The following is a 15,799-nucleotide window of genomic DNA, read 5'->3' on the forward strand; positions in this document are numbered from 1 at the left end:
GCCCCCCAGTGCTCCGCTCCCGTGGCCTCGCCTTGGTTTGCCCCTCACACATTCTCCGGTTGTTCCAGCCGACTTACAACGCACAGAGTTCATGAGTGCTGGTCCTGCATCACGTGCAGAAGCCTAAGAGAGCTACGATTTCAAGGTTCGGCACAGGAGCCACATCCCCAATCGGAACGCGAGGGGCCATGCGTCGGTTTTCTCAACTCAGCAGAAATAGATCTTAAACGTGGAGACCCTGACACCGGTCCCTGCTTAGGCTGTCGGTCTCGCGTGTTGTGTGTGGTTGGGACGAGCGGATGGACACGACCAGCCACTGTTCTCACCGGAATTCCTCAAGGCAGCTGCACGTCTACCAGAGATAGGCTGCTCGCGTGGGAAAACCCTGGCCCGGATTTGTGGGAGGTGTTCTCACGGCAGCCACTTAGCTCTCCGTGGGTCACATTCCACAGGGGGCAGTTGAGGAGAAAGGACTGGAGGCTGTGGTTCAACAACACCCACCAGAACCCTCAGGCTTCCTCAGTGACACCTTCTGGAGCTGCCACCCAAGAGACAGGTGGAGAGTCCTGAGTCTACACTCCCACTCCCACTCATTCATAGCAACTCTGCTTTAAGTGCTCTGTGCTTCCAGGGAAGATTTTAGTTTGAAAAAAAATTTGTCAGGGGCGCCTGGGTGGCTTAGCCGGTTAAGCGGCCGACGTCGGCTCAGGTCACGATCTCACGGTTCTTGAGTTCAAGCCCCGCATCGGTCTCTGTGCTGACAGCTCAGAGCCTGGAGCCTGCTTCGGATTCTGTGTCTTCCTCCCTCTCTGCCCCTCCCCTGCCCATGCTGTTTCTCTCTCTCTCAAAACTAAACATTAAAAAAAATTTTTTTAGAAAAAACTTGTCAAAAACAAAATATATATATTACATCCACACACTCATACATATACACTACATAATTGCTACAATCTATTTCAGCAATGACACGCTAGGATTTCTTTGGTGACTACAATCAACCTTTGTATCAGATGTGTCAGTCAGTCAGAAGATGGTTTGTACAAATTCAAAGTTTTAATGACTGTTAAATAATAAAAGAGAGGATATTCGCACTATGTACATTCTGTCCACTTAGGGACTCTCAGCTGGCCACGCACATTTTATTGCACATATAAACAGTGTACAAGGATCTTGAAGACGTCTTAGCCATACAAGGACTGCACGTAAAAGAAAAAAAAGCCATTGCACAAAGTATTGAAGCCATTTGTATTATACAGCCAACTTTAAGAAAAATACTGAAGATGAATATCCAAAGAAATATTTTAATTTTGGGGAAAAAAAAAACCCTCTCAGAACAAGGATTACAGAGCTTCATGTTGCCAATATATACACGTAAAAAAATATCTCAGGACCCTGCATTCTGAATGCCCGTCAAGGTGCAGCAAACTAAGTTCCTATTTCTGTATCAACCTTGGCCTGTTGTTTACATTGAATACGCTCTTTGCCCAAAACGTCTTTTTTACATCATTATGCTATTCGATAAAACAGGTATTTGTGCAGTACAGGAAAATATTAAAACATCTTTTAAGTTAGCTTAAAGTGCACAGTACATTTATTTGACAGGAAATAACCGCTAGCTGCCAATGCAAACGACCATTTTCAGTAACCCCTCCATCCTGCCCACGGCAGATGCTGGCATTGACCGACGGCAGTCAGTCCGCGGTTCAATGCACACCATCGTCCCGGTATCCTCTGCTCTGTGTTCACCCTTGTATTTGTCTTGTGAATTGTGGCTGCCGCCGCTCTAAAAACTTACAATGGCTTTTCACGGAGGCGAAGCTGCAGTCAGCCTCCACGAGACTTCGGAAGATGAAGGGCTGGGATGGGCGAGTGCACGTGCACGTAACGGCCTCAAATAGGTGGTTGTGTCTGTTAAGCCTTATGTGAATCTCTCCAACCAACACAGCTCCCTTGCCTTCGCTGGCTTTTCTCTAGTCGTGCTTTGATCGAACTTACTTTTCACTCCTTCCTAAGCTACTCCGTCTCCAAACGCCACTTACCTAACCTTCTCCGGAGCCTGCCTGGGTGTCCATGCGGCTGCCCCACCAACTCGCTAACTCACTTCCGCGGTTTCACACCAGAGACCGTGAATCCTGCAGCGTTTTCTGGAAGCCACCAACTAAATTACAATAAAGTGAGCATGTCTGCTTTTCTCACAATCGTTTCCTCCCTTAAGACTGGCAGTGGTAAGAAGTGCTGGTTTCCTGATCCGGGCCCTACGTGCCGTGCGTAATTCTGGCTCACTCGGTCAGAGCCGTCCTTCAAGAAGCTTTTTGGTTAAACAATACATCTTTTTATTACCTCCACTTTCCGATGCCATTTCCTGATTATTTACCTTTGGCGTTAGACTTTCTTTCATTACCCAAGTTACAGTGCAAAATTATACTTCAAGACGCACGATGCTAACACTTACTACTTCTCTGTGTTAAAAACGTGAATGTTTTGTGCATAGCAAAATAAGTCTGAATCCAAAAAAATAACTGTTCACATTTCATCTTCAAGTTTAATGTGCCTTTTTTTTTCCATCACAGCTATTTACAGATAACTTTGGGGTGCTCTCTCGATTTCAGTCAGTTCATTACATGAGAGGACAACAGGGCTGCTGGAATGTAGGAAACTGGATGGAATGCAGAAATATAAACAAAACCAATGTTCGATGAACCGAAGTGGAAATAATGCCTCCCCAGAAAACAGTTCTTGTCACAGAAGCACCTGTTTTTTGGCTTCATTTTTTTGTTTGTTTGTTTCTGAATCACAAACACCAGAAAACGTGATTACTGAGACCTACAACTACTGCACACCAAAGAGCATAGAAAATAATTCAATATTTATAATATTAAAATAAAGTGTTTAACCACAAAAAAGCAGTAATAAAATAGTTTCCTAATTTACAATTTGCATCCAAAGGATGAAATAACAACTCACTAATAAATAATATTTATATAAATATTTTGTATGTCGAAAATAGTTTTTTAAAAGGCAATGGTCTCAAGAAACGTCTTGAAAAATTTGGTGGTGAAAAACCTGATTGAGTTCCCCCCCTCCCCCCACCAAATACACAAGAAGTTTGGTTTGAATAAAACAAATGCGTCTTGTTGCAAAAACGGTTGTGCTTGGTGTTTCGGTAATGGCAGTAGGTGAGCGTAGGGATGGAAGGAGGTTGTAAAAGGCATCGATGTGCTGCTCAGTTCTTCACAGACAGCTCCCTCACTGGCTTTAAGGTAAATCTCTCTCATATCTTAACAGTGGAGGTCAGTTCTGAAAGGCAGAAACATCTTCCCTTATGTCCTCCCTTCAATGCAACTAGAGCCAGGGAACTGACAGGTAGTGAGCGGGAGGGTAGGAGGAACAGGTGCTGAGAGCAGAGTTCAGGATCTCTGACGAGAGACGAGTCTGAACCGACCCAAAGGAGAGGAGCTGGTTTCATGTGAACAGAGACTTCGTTACCGTTACATCTAGTAATGCTTGAACAGTAATGCCCACTTTGACCAGGCCTTTCTCTTCAAGGATGTGATGGGGTAGACACAGTTTTTCCTAAAAGGGAGAAGAACAAAACATCAATTTTTAGATGACTGCAACATAATCATAAAATCTTAGGACACCACTGACAGGAGCTGAGTTGAGCTCTGACTTATGCCTGTCTGATCATCTCAGACTGTGCTCTCTCCCTTGCTTTCAACCCATTGGCAAAGATCTTTTCTGTATTTGCAGAGAAAATACTGATTTTTCACAAGTGAAGGTCGTTCCAGAAAGTCTCCCAATCATTCTGAAATATGCAATAGATCCAAACATTTTAAAAACCGTTATGCTAAATAACTGAGCTACATAGAGTCAGGTGGAAACCAAACACCGAGAATATATTAGCTTACATTCTTTAAAGCCAAATCGCCAGTAGCTTCTCACACATTTTAAGGGAACTAATATACTCATTTATACACTGACCATGCACCGTTATAATGACCATAAACCTTGATTTTATTTGCTGTGATCTCTGAAATGGAGGCATGCTGGTGGACTGGTATCCTTTCTTCATGGTTTATCAAGAGCCTTGTAAATAAGTAATTTTAACCACAACCTTCATTAGTGTCTCTTTTAAGACTCTTTCGTAAAACTGTCAAAGACACAAATGTCCTGTTACTTCCTCATGTTGTATTTTCGCTCTTGGGAAATGGCCAGTACGTGTGAGTCAAGGAAAATAATCGACACAAATCACTCCTTATGGGGAGAACCTTGCATGCTCAACCAAACAGTTTACAAAAGAACAGAAGATAATTTCAAACCTTTGTCATTTGGCTCGGGGAATGAGGGGAATCTCCTTGCTGAGTATGTCTCCTTGGCTAGGAAAAGAAACCACAGCAAACACTCCCTCTTGTCTACCAGATCATGGTATATTCTCCACAGCCCAATGGCCACTGTTTTTAAGGGCAGTTTAAATGGCACGTGCGTCACACCCCAGGCAACAGACACAGTGTTTAACATGAAGCCAATCAGGATCTTGGACAATTCTGCTGCGTCTCATGTGATTTGTGCTTGAGGAACCAGATCCTCCTACTTCCTCGGTGCAGGACTCCCCATAAATTACCACAGATACAGGCATTCTGTCCTCAGAAAGGTCTTTAAAGGACACGCCATGACATCTCAAGTAATTTGTTCCACTGTCTGCAAATGTCATCTTCCTACACTCTCTCAACCACCTTTTTGCCCCTATCCCTATCTCCTTCCCTAACTTGTGGTAAATTAAGAGTATCTCCGACTCTCTCTGGCACCAGGTCTTAAGAAATGGCCACATGTCAACACAGGACAACTGATTCTTTAAAGCACAATTTCAACCATTATTTCATATGTCTGATCTGTATCATAATAGGATTATCTTGTCAATGGCATATTAGGTGGGTGTGCAGGTTTATGCTGCTGGCCAACTTAGTAGCCACATGCCAATCTGAGAAAGGATGGGAGGTTCTGTCTGGGAGTCAGGAGCGGTCACTAGGACAGGATGGGCATGCCACAGCTGGACATTAGTGTGTATCCTTCCCTGACACCATTTGCCATGGCTTGTGAAATCATCCCAATCTGGCATTTCATTGCTAAGATTGGTTCCACAAGGGCAGGGGTGTATTTACTTCATTCTTATGATCCCCACAGCACATAAGTTGACATCTGTCTTTGCAGGAAATCACAAATGGCCACTATTATGGTTAAGCACCTGATACAAGGTATTACTTGGGGAAAAAATAAAGTCTTCTATTTACACCATATGCTAAAATCAATTTGAAATGAATTAAAGAACTGTTTTTTTTTTAAATCATTAAAATTTTTTTAAATGTTTATTTTTGAGAGAGAGAGAGACAGAGCACGAATGGAGGAGGAACAGAGAGAGAGGGAGACACAGAATCTGAAGCAGGCTCCAGGCTCTGAGCTGTCAGCACAGAACCCAATGCGGGGCTTGAACTCACCAACCATGAGATCATGACCCAAGTTGAAGTCGGATGCTTAACCGACTGAGCCACCCAGGTGCCCCTAAAGTGTTAACTTTTTTTTTTTTTAAATCAAATACCTCTCCTAATAAAACAGACATGAATATTTAGCATTTTCTCTTGTAAATAAATGGAAAATTATCTAAGGTAAAAAATGGTATAAAAATCACAAAAGATAGAAACAACTGATTATGCCTTAAAGTTTAAAGCCTCTATGTGTCAAAAAAAAAACAAGCTAATTAAAAGATAAACAAACTCTAAATAAAGTATTTGCATCAAATTACAAAGAGTTTTATATAACACATAAGCTCAATAAATCATTGAGAAAAACAGTAAGAGATCAACTGAACACTAGGTGAGGAACACAAATAGAAATCTTAGAAGGAAGCATATGACCGAGGCCATCTTGAAAGACACTTTGCTTCTTGACCACAGTGTTTATTTATGTTTAGTCCTAAATGTTCCTGAATTTAAGTACTAATATTTCCACAGGGTCTAAACTGTGTACAACATGGCTTTTCTGGGGCTACGTGCCTTATCCTAAGTCCTGCTTAAGATTCAACATGTCTCCATTCATGACTGCCCTGGTCCCATTAAAGAGTGGTTCCAAGCTAGAGGTCATGGTTGGGAAAGGCTGGGGGCTCCAGAGACACAGAGATGGGAAAGTATTGAGGTCTCAGCCTCCTGCTGACAGGACTTCTGCAGACATCACAGGCTGAGTTCGCTTCACCCCCTCTCCCAGGTCTTTTTTTCACTTCCTGGTCTCACTTCCTGGTCTTTTCTCTCCCTGGTCTTTTCTCACTTCCTGGTCTCCTCACTCCCAAACCTGGTGCAGAGTCCAAGGCTCTCCCTTCCACCCTTACAGTTGGCAATGAGAAGTAAACAGGAGACAGAAAAAGGTACTTTTTCACATCCTTCCTGCCTCTTCTCCTTTCATTCACATGCCCTGAAGAAACCCGGAAGTGCCCTCAGATTACTTGGATGGAGTTGGTGGTAACCTAGGAAGACTGGCATGAGCTAGTAGAAACAAAACATGGCAGTTCAGGCTGTATCATCACAGGACTGGGGTGAAGACTGATGGAATTATGAGCTGAGGCACTGCTTGACAGGCTGAGCAAGGACAGCAAGGAAGGCCAGAAGGCCATCTTCCACACACTGGACCTGCCACTGCATGTCCATGGGGGCATGGGGAGAGGGTCCCTGAAGTGACCTAGAAGTTGAGATGGGGAAGGAACTGCCGTAGAGTTATGGCTGGGTCAGAAGGGACAGAGAAGGGCCACCGAAACCGGTCTAAAATGGATTTAAAGCGGGGATCACTGTACATTTACACGAACTTTAAGTGCATTTCAATTTCACTGTTAGAGAAGCCTAGTGGCTCTTCTTGAGAATGTGGCACCATTGCTGTGTTTCCTTTCAAAGCACAGAGCAGAGTCATGAAGTAGTATCTTACAGAAATATAATGCTTCTGATCCCCTCCGAAGAACGCGTGCTTGCTGCTGCTTCTCCTATGGTGGAATCAGTAAGGTTCCCTCACATCCCCTCATCCAGCTCTTTTTGGAGTCACAGCAAATAGGGCTGGAAAAGGCAGGCAAGCCAGAAAGACTAAATGTTACCTTAGGAAGGCTTCCCGGGCCCCTTCCTACAGGCTTGGTGCCAATGCTACAGATTTACATCGCTTAATTCTTTATGACAACTGTGCAAGGTGGGTATAATCCCTCTACTTTACAGATGGAAAAATGGGGACGTAGAGAGTTTAAGTAACTCTGGTAAAGTCACACAGCTCTTAAGTACCGGAACCAGGATCTGAAGAGGAGTCTCATCTCAAAGCTGGGGCTCCTTCTACAACACCAAGCTCCTTCCCAGAAATTCCTTCAACGGGGGAGTATGTTGCATCTGCGGCCCCTGGGACAGGAAGAGGCCTCTAGACCCTCGGAGTCCTATCCCGGTAACCCCCAACAAATTCAACATCGCGTGGGGATCCTCGTTCGGCTTCTCTTCAAAGACAGAAACAGACATCGATCGTGCCCTGGCCGAACACGCCTCATGGGAGCAGCCCTGCCTGGCTGTCCTCTTTCTCTAGCTCCTCGTGCTCCCAAACGGCCGCATGCCTCCTTCCAGGCCAGCCGCTTGACTAAACCAAAGTCATTTACATCAGTAGATTCCATATCGTTCAGTGTGTTGCTCACATGCAGGTTCCTGGCACTGAAGTGAGTGAACCGACAAGACTGTCTGCATTATTTTCACACTGACAGAGTTTCCAGTTCCTGCTCAGGAGGGTTAGTGTTGTCCAACTAAGAGGGAGACCACGTTAAACTCTTACAGACTGAGAGGGCGTCTCGTCACTCCTCATTTGATTCTCTGCTTTCCAGCCAGGCCATCTTCCAGTGCTTCCTCCCTCCAGAACGCCTCTTTCTCCACACACATCCGCCCCTTTTCTCACCTCCGCAGAACACATCCCCCCCCTCATCTGGCTATTCCTCTTCCAGGTCGCAGGGTACATGGCACAAGGGCAAGAAGGCTTCACAGACTGTTACCCATCAGGGTCCGATCCCCTGCCTTGTGCTTTGCAGAATCTCGTATCACACTGAATTCCATTTTATTTGTCCACTAGATCAGGACTCCAAAGACCAGTGCCTGTGGGCCAATTCAGTCCATAGCCTGTTTTTGTGAACAAAGTTTTATGGGGACACAGCCACGCCCCTTCATGTATGAGTCATCCATGGCTGCTTCCAGACCACAACAGGACCGGGTAGTTTGTGTAACAGATCGTAGAGCCCACAAAGCATAAAATATTTACAATCTGGCACTTTACAGAAAAATTTTGCTGGCTCCTGGTCTCGACTGCAAGATTTTCGAAGACGGGGTCATGTATCATGGTCACCTTTTTATCCCCAGGCCTACCACACAGCCTTACTCAAAAAGTGCTCATTCAATATTGAGGAATGAATGAATGAACACAGGCACAAATAAAATCACAGTGAAAAGCCAAGGAACTGGACCCTGATAGTCTCAAAGAAAAAAAGCACACATTCTATGTATCTGATTTTTTATTGAGAACTAATTTCAAAACCTGAAGCCTAATCTTAAAAACTAAAATCTCCAGGGCGCCTGGGAGGCTCAGTCGGTTAAGCGTCTGACTTAGGCTCAGGTCATGATCTCAATGGGCATTCAAGCCCTGTGTTGGGCTCTGTGCTGACAGGTCAGGGCCTGGAGCCTGCTTCGAATTCCATATCCCCCTCTCTCTCTGCCCCTTCCCTGCTTACACTCTGTCTTAAAAATAAATAAACATTAAAACAATTTTTTTAAAAAACCCAGAATCTCTTAAAATGGGATTAAAATATTTTTCCACCCAATCCAAAGCCATTGGATTGAAATTTTAATCCACTGTCCATTCCTTTTACCCTGTAAGGTAAAAATCCTTTGATCTTATGACAGGGACTAGTGTGGATTTTAGACGACCCTCGCACTAAATTTAATTTCTTACAAATAAATGGTATCAGGATATCAAGTGCCTTTTTTACCTGTTCTCATTGATGAAACTCCTACTTAGTTGTCTAACTTTGGAGTTCTGCAGCGCCTCTCCCCCAGCCCCATTTCATAGGTGTCTCTCCCCAGAACTGTGAGCCACTTACAAATTACGAATCCATAAATAGAAGGAATGAAGAGCACATTAGCTGGGACACACTGTGGAAATCCTAATGCTGAGTGGCGAGCTGCCATCAATTGGGGCAGCTAGAGAAAGAGAACCTTCTATTTCAAATAGATCTTTCTATTTCAAAGACAGAACATAAATAATTGGTTCTTTTTAGCAGGCATTGGAAGGAAGTACTAGGAAAATGGTCCTTCTTGTGTGAGGAAGGAAATTTAGGATTGCACGTACAAATCACACAACTAAATCCCTGACCAGCTCTCAGACGACAAGCACATCAGTTTGCATCCCCGGTCACACTGTAACGGCAGGCATCACGAGAGCATATGAGTTGGTGTGCGGGTACTCTGGGGAAGAACCACGGGGGGCTTAATATTCTGTATAGAAATGAACAGCTTGACAATGGGCAAGACAGTTCATTCAAAGTTTTGCCTAAAGGGCTAAATTAATTGTGTTCTGCTAGTTACTATGCCTCCTGATTTTTAAAAAAAAAAAAAAAAAAAAAAAAAGCCATTCAACAGATCCCAAGAGGAGCAGCACGTCAGGGGACAGTTACATTAATGACAGGAAAAATGAAAGCACATCCAAAGAACCTTTGAGGCCAGAATTAAAATATGGACAGAGCCAGAGAATGATGTCAGCTCAGCACCAAAAATTAAATCTGATCTCACATGATTGTTCTACTCTGTTTTGATTGATAGGATTTTCTTCCAAGCGCCCCCCTGTAAGTCATCTCCCTTCTCCCCTTTTGCCCCCCACCCCTCCCAAAGAAGAAACAAACCAAACAACAGTGATCATTACAGGGCAGCGTCAGTGCAAGGTAGAGCCAGATGGAAAAGCAAAGGCTGTTCTAGGTGGGCAAATCAGTGTATCGATGGGCCGATAAAAACCCGGAAGAATCACTTGAAATGTGTTTATTAAGCAACTTAGGGTTTAGGGTGCTCGTGAGACATTGCACAAAGGGGTTTCATTGTGTTACAGACTGAAGGGTACCAGAAGCAATTCAGTACATCTGTGGGTTGTTTATACATGACCGAGCTTAATTAGACAACTTCCGCATACCCTGTACTTCACCAGTCCACACAAAATCAGGAGGGAAGAGCTATCTTTGAGGGAAGAGTGTTTCCGGTTAGAAAATCTGACTTGATTTAGCAACAAAAAAGATTTATAAATATACTCTTCTCACTATGTGGGTTTTCCATATTCTCAAGTCCCCTGGATTCATGGACACGTTCAGAAAACTAAAATTATCTTCTTAGTAGCCATGGATGGAGACTCTTCGCATCTCAGTGAACTAGAAATTTATCTTGAGGAAGTTAATGTCATCATCCCCCAAATTTAAGAAATAGTACGTGGCACCCAGATGTATAATGAAGCAGAGGAGAAACTGTCCAAACCTCAAGCAGGGCGTTCTCATATTAGAAACAGAAATCCCAGAACCAGGAATATCTTGGCCGAGACAAGATTCTAATGTGTGTTGTTTTTTTTTTTTTTCTCTTAGTTACAAACTGATCGATCACATTGCTCCAAAAGCAGATTTAGTTAATATATAATCCTGTAAGCTTACTTAGGAACAGAAGCAGCTTGCTCATGTCACTGGAAACCGAAGGTTAAATGGAAATGTCAAGTCATTAGGGAAACTACATTCTGCTAAAATGAGAGCAATCTTACTGTTGGCTTCTGCCATAGTAACCCACGTCCTCAGACCAAGAATGTTCCATGACTCATGGCTTTATTTGAAAACAAATACAGTCAAATCCATCACGTTCTTGACCTGAAGCTATCATGTGATGTAGCAAAAAAGCAAAACGACCCATTACATTATTTAAAAATAGAAATCCCTTCTGGAAAATGCTTTTCTAAGAGCCTCAGGGTAGACCTAGCAAGGAGTAAAAGGTAAAACTATGCGGGAAGTGATGTGCAAGTGAATCCTCCAGGTGGCGCTCTAACAGCAATGGCCCCTCCTTCCCCAGCCCCGCGCTGCACAGCTCCTTCCCCTGCAGCAGGGCAGAGGGGCTTGCTCAGGGTAGAAGTGGGCAGCAACCCTCCCATTGAGGGAAACGGAGGAAACCAACTGAATGGCCGGCAAAGCAGTCATTCACTGACGGCATTTTTCAACTTGGTCAATAACGGTATTATCAAAGACTTTTCTAGACCGAATTGGGCCCAAAATGCTGATTTCCTGTCTTCTCTGCAAGGTGGCTCCACTACACCTCAATTGCCCGTTCCTGAATTAGGATCTGACACTGACCCAAAGGAAAGACTTCCATATCCTAAATCCCCTCTGCTCCTGTTCTGGCATCTTCTTCCAGTCTACCCAGGGCAGCTATGTGAGTGAGAAAGCATGAGGTCTCGATACGCTCTGCTGTCACTGGTTTTTAGGAAGCAAGAGAGATTATTTAATGGGAACTGCACTCTATAAAGTCTGTGCCTTGGGAAAACCTGACTTGTAGCGTTCCCTTCAAAACTCGAGAGACTACTAAAGAGATGACAGGGATGGAAGCTGGCAAGGCAGAGGCTCAGAGGGAGGAAGGGCCCTGTGATGGCTCAGGGTGACACAGCAGAGTGTTTGCTTGGATGCACATGCACACGTTATGCGGACAGAGCATTCCAGCGGTAAGTGATATAGATCAGCACTATAAAGAGAATATGGACAAGACAGAAGCTTATAAGGTCCCTGGAGCGGAGGGCGGAAGTTGGTTGTGGGGGTTTCTCCCCAAGGGCCAGCAGAGTGTCAACAGTCTTTCGAATGTGACGGAAGTCCAAGTGCAGGATGTCATACGGAGAGCAGAGGTCGGCCTATTCCGTGGGCAGCCATTAGAACAGAAAGAGTGCGTACAATTAAAACTACACGGAAGAACAGCTGGAAAGAAGCACACATTTTTGGTTACTAGCAAATGGCAAGACTAACCCCTTATTTCAAAGCAGGTAAAACCCATTCCACCAAAGATTTTTTTTAACCGGTTACAAAACAAAGTAGCATACCCAAAGTGTTTTATGCAAGTAGCACAAGGAAATCCTTCACCCACAAAGCCACTACTAAGGAAAAGCACGCTCTTCAATTGGATGTTACTGGCGTCCAAACAGTTTTAATATCCAGGTGGTATCACGTGCTCACCAATGGCATAGAAATAAGAGCTTTTCACTAGGGACATTCAGGACATAACCTCACCTAAGGGCAAAACATAAGCTTCCAAGTTGAATCCCCACCTGTCCTCACCATTCTCAATGTATTTTTTTTTTCACCCTGGTTTATGAAGACTCAATGAATATAAAGTACTCCTCTCTGAAAGGTAACACACACACCTAATTCATTTTTGTTCTAGGGTTACTGATAGACTCCGGGGAATTCTGGTTTTACTTGTGTTCCTACATGTGTCACAAAGCACGTTAAATTTCATGTTTTTGCAGTCACACATAAACCAAAAGTCTAAAGGAGGCTTCTTAGATGTGCGGTTAGAATAAAAGTACACCCCCCCCCGACGTGGGATAATCATGTAAATTTATTCATCACTAAACACGTATGGTAGGGCACGGGTCTTCTGAGTTGGCCTCCAAATATCTGCTCTTGTCAGGAAGCAGTTTCCTGATACAATGACTTCCTGAACTGGAAAGGACTACAGATTAACATTAACAGTGATTATAACTGATTATGACTGATATGTCAACATGAAAGTAGTTTTGTGTCCAAATGAAACAAGAATTGAAACTATTTAAGATATAGTTCATACATGCAGCTTTATTTCAAGTCTGGCAAAGCATTTAAAAACATATATACGATATATATTTTATATCATACTTTGCTACAGTTTTCCCCTTTATTTTAGCCTCATTGCTAAGCAGATGCAAATCACAGAGCAACTGAAAGCTTCTAAGATAAAGATGCTGTCTTATACCCTCTGAAGTCAGCTTGATGCCCTCAGATGAAAAGAAACGCTATAATATCAAGCACGATGGATAAGATTAAAAACATTCTAATTTTAATTTATGAAGGTAAAGATGCTGTTCTTAAGACTTTTTAAAGACAGTAAGCCACGTTACATCTATTCAGATCATGCAGCTTTTCTCAGTGGATTCGGAGGAATCAAGCTACTGCTGTTACTTTCCCAAGAATTAAAACATCTACACATAGATTTGATTTCACTGGGAGAGAGACACTGGTCAAGGATTAGCAGATGGGGAAACATCTAAGGAAAGACGTGTTATTGCAATAAGAATTCTCTATTGCAATGTTGTGCTGAACCAGTGAAATCTGAGCAAAGCAGACGTAAGACATAAGGCGTCCACAAACTGAAATGTGAATTTTCACAAAAGTGGGTATTTCCACAGCAAAAGCAAATCATTCTACCTCCAGTCTATGCTTTAAAACACTTCCCAGAACCCTAGGGAAAATGTCTGGTCTGCTCCCCAGCAATGCCCTCCAAGAACTTGAATCGGATAGTCCTGACAGTGTTCTTGAGTAGCACGCTTCTCGCATGGGGAGCCTACATAGACCATTCTTCTTGTCCTGGAATTAATTTCGTGATGCCACAGATTCGGGGCTTAATTCAGATTTCAGATTAAAGTGGGCAGGGCCCAGACTCACAGTCCATGGTGTTTGGTTTAAACTAAATTGTGATCTCTTAAGGAAAAGGCATGGGTCTAAGATGGTCTGGTAGGCAAAAACTGGAATCTCCGTAACATGTGGAGTGTGGGCTGCTGGGATCCTCTCGGACCCGCGCTCTGATTCCGTCCCACGTCCCACAGCCCAAACTGCCACAGCAACCTCCTCAAGGACGCTGTGCTAGGAAACAGGGCTGAAACCGCTGGGGGAAATGAAGTTTCTGATCCTGTGCCTACCAAATTATGGTCTTAATGAGCGGCACTTAGAGATTGTGCATTTTTTTTCTCTTAGAGTTAAAACAGGAAAACAGTAAAAAGGAAGAAAATGGAAAGAGGCAAAATTTCACCCTGTAGGACAGAGCATTAGTAATTACTGCAAGGCATTTGAAAGGCACAGTGAATACACTCAGAGTCCTCAGAGGCAAGCGTGGATGCTAATTCCCACTACAAAGAACAGAAATCACAACTGCCAAGGTTAATTCAAGAAAGTGTGACTAAGCTTACTTACTATGAAAGACTGGCCGAGCCTCCCCTAATACTATGGATGCAAACAGAAATGTAGACAGATCTGGAAAAAGGTCTAGATTATAAATGTTGTGAGTGTTCTGCAGTCTAAATTCTAGCAATTTTAGAATATATTCATTTTATTAATTTTAGGGACGCCGGGGTGGCTCAATGTTGGTTAAGCTTCCAACATTGGCTCAGGTCACGATCTCACAGCTTGTGAGTTCGAGCCCTGCGTTGGGCTCTGTGTGGACAGCCCAGAGCCTGGAGCTGCTTCGGATTTTGTGTTTCCCTCTCTCTCTGCCCCTCCCCCACTTGTGCTGTGTCTCGCTCTCAAAAATAAACATTTAAAAAAAAAAGTTTTTTTTAAATAAATGTAATTTTAACTTTTAAGTCAACACGATTACAAAGTATTTTTTCTTTCTTTTTTTTTTTTAAAATTTTTTTTTTTCAACGTTTATTTATTTTTGGGACAGAGAGAGACAGAGCATGAACGGGAGACGGGCAGAGAGAGAGGGAGACACAGAATTGGAAACAGGCTCCAGGCTCTGAGCCATCAGCCCAGAGCCCGACGCGGGGCTCGAGCTCACGGACCGCGAGATCGTGACCTGGCTGAAGTCAGACGCTTAACCGACTGCGCCACCCAGGCGCCCCAAAGTATTTTTTCTTTAAACCTAAGGTAACATAGCTCAGGAACGTTGACGGCCACTCTGAACATGTAAAGCTCTGACTGACAAGGTATAATCTGGTGGGGAGTTGAGTGAGGTAGTGAAGGGTTTTCAGTTTTCTCCAAATACACAGAACTAATCATCAATTTTATGAACGTGGAGGGTAACTGTTGTATCAGGAAACTACTTTATCTAGAATTGCAGTTTAAAACCTTTTGAAGATGCCGCTTTTAAAATGGTTCTTCTCAACCGTGCATTCATGAAAGGCTGTTAGACCGCTGCCCAGAGAGACACACAGTGGGAAAGAATTCTTACATTCTCAATGGCAAACACACACCACCTGTAGGAAACTGGGCCTGATTTTACAAGCTAGAGACTGGTCCTTTTTAATCTATTACAAATTTTTAAATTGCTGTTAACAAAAATAAATGTGTCGGTCTTCACCTCTGGTTATTCAGACTCAGAATTAACCAATATAAATGTAAAAGCCAAATGAATTTTGTAGTAAGAATCTCATTCCAGGGGCAGCGGGGAGGCTCAGTTGGTCAAGTGTCTGACTCCTGAATTCGGCTCAGGTCATGATCTCTGTGCTGACAACATGGAGCCTGCTTGGGATTCTCTCTCTCCCGCTCTCTCTGCCTGTTCCCTGCTCACAAGGGCATACTCTCTCTCTAAACAAACATTAAAAAGAAAAGAATCTCAGCCTATCCCAGAAAAGTACTTATTATGATTTGAATTGATGCTAAAGGGGAAAAAAGAGGCATAAAGGTCAAAGAGAAAGAACTCATTTCTCCTCAAGATTACAACAACGTGTTTTCAATTTATAGAATGCCTGCCAATAAAAAAAATAATTCAGATTAGTT

At 43.4% G+C, this 15,799-nt stretch overlaps 1 protein-coding gene across 2 annotated transcripts in view; it reads right to left on the minus strand.

Moving 5' to 3' along the window:
• Positions 1 to 1,031: 1,031 nt before the first annotated feature.
• LRCH1 (leucine rich repeats and calponin homology domain containing 1) overlaps positions 1,032 to 15,799 on the minus strand; it is a 205,313-nt gene continuing 190,545 nt past the window's right edge. Inside the window, exon 19 of one of the 2 annotated variants that reach the window (XM_047079856.1) lies at positions 1,032 to 3,573. In XM_047079856.1, the coding sequence (XP_046935812.1) occupies positions 3,463 to 3,573 (111 nt within the window). In that variant the 3' untranslated portion in view covers positions 1,032 to 3,462. Of the gene's footprint in view, positions 3,574 to 9,958; positions 11,962 to 15,799 lie in introns of those variants that run through there. The other variant, XM_047079863.1, reaches the window with a different exon arrangement.

This window comes from Lynx rufus, unplaced genomic scaffold, assembly GCF_022079265.1.
Source record: "Lynx rufus isolate CCGP_SWC_20201006 ecotype Redwood Valley unplaced genomic scaffold, mLynRuf1.p SCAF_1, whole genome shotgun sequence".
Taxonomy (NCBI): Eukaryota; Metazoa; Chordata; class Mammalia; order Carnivora; family Felidae; genus Lynx; species Lynx rufus.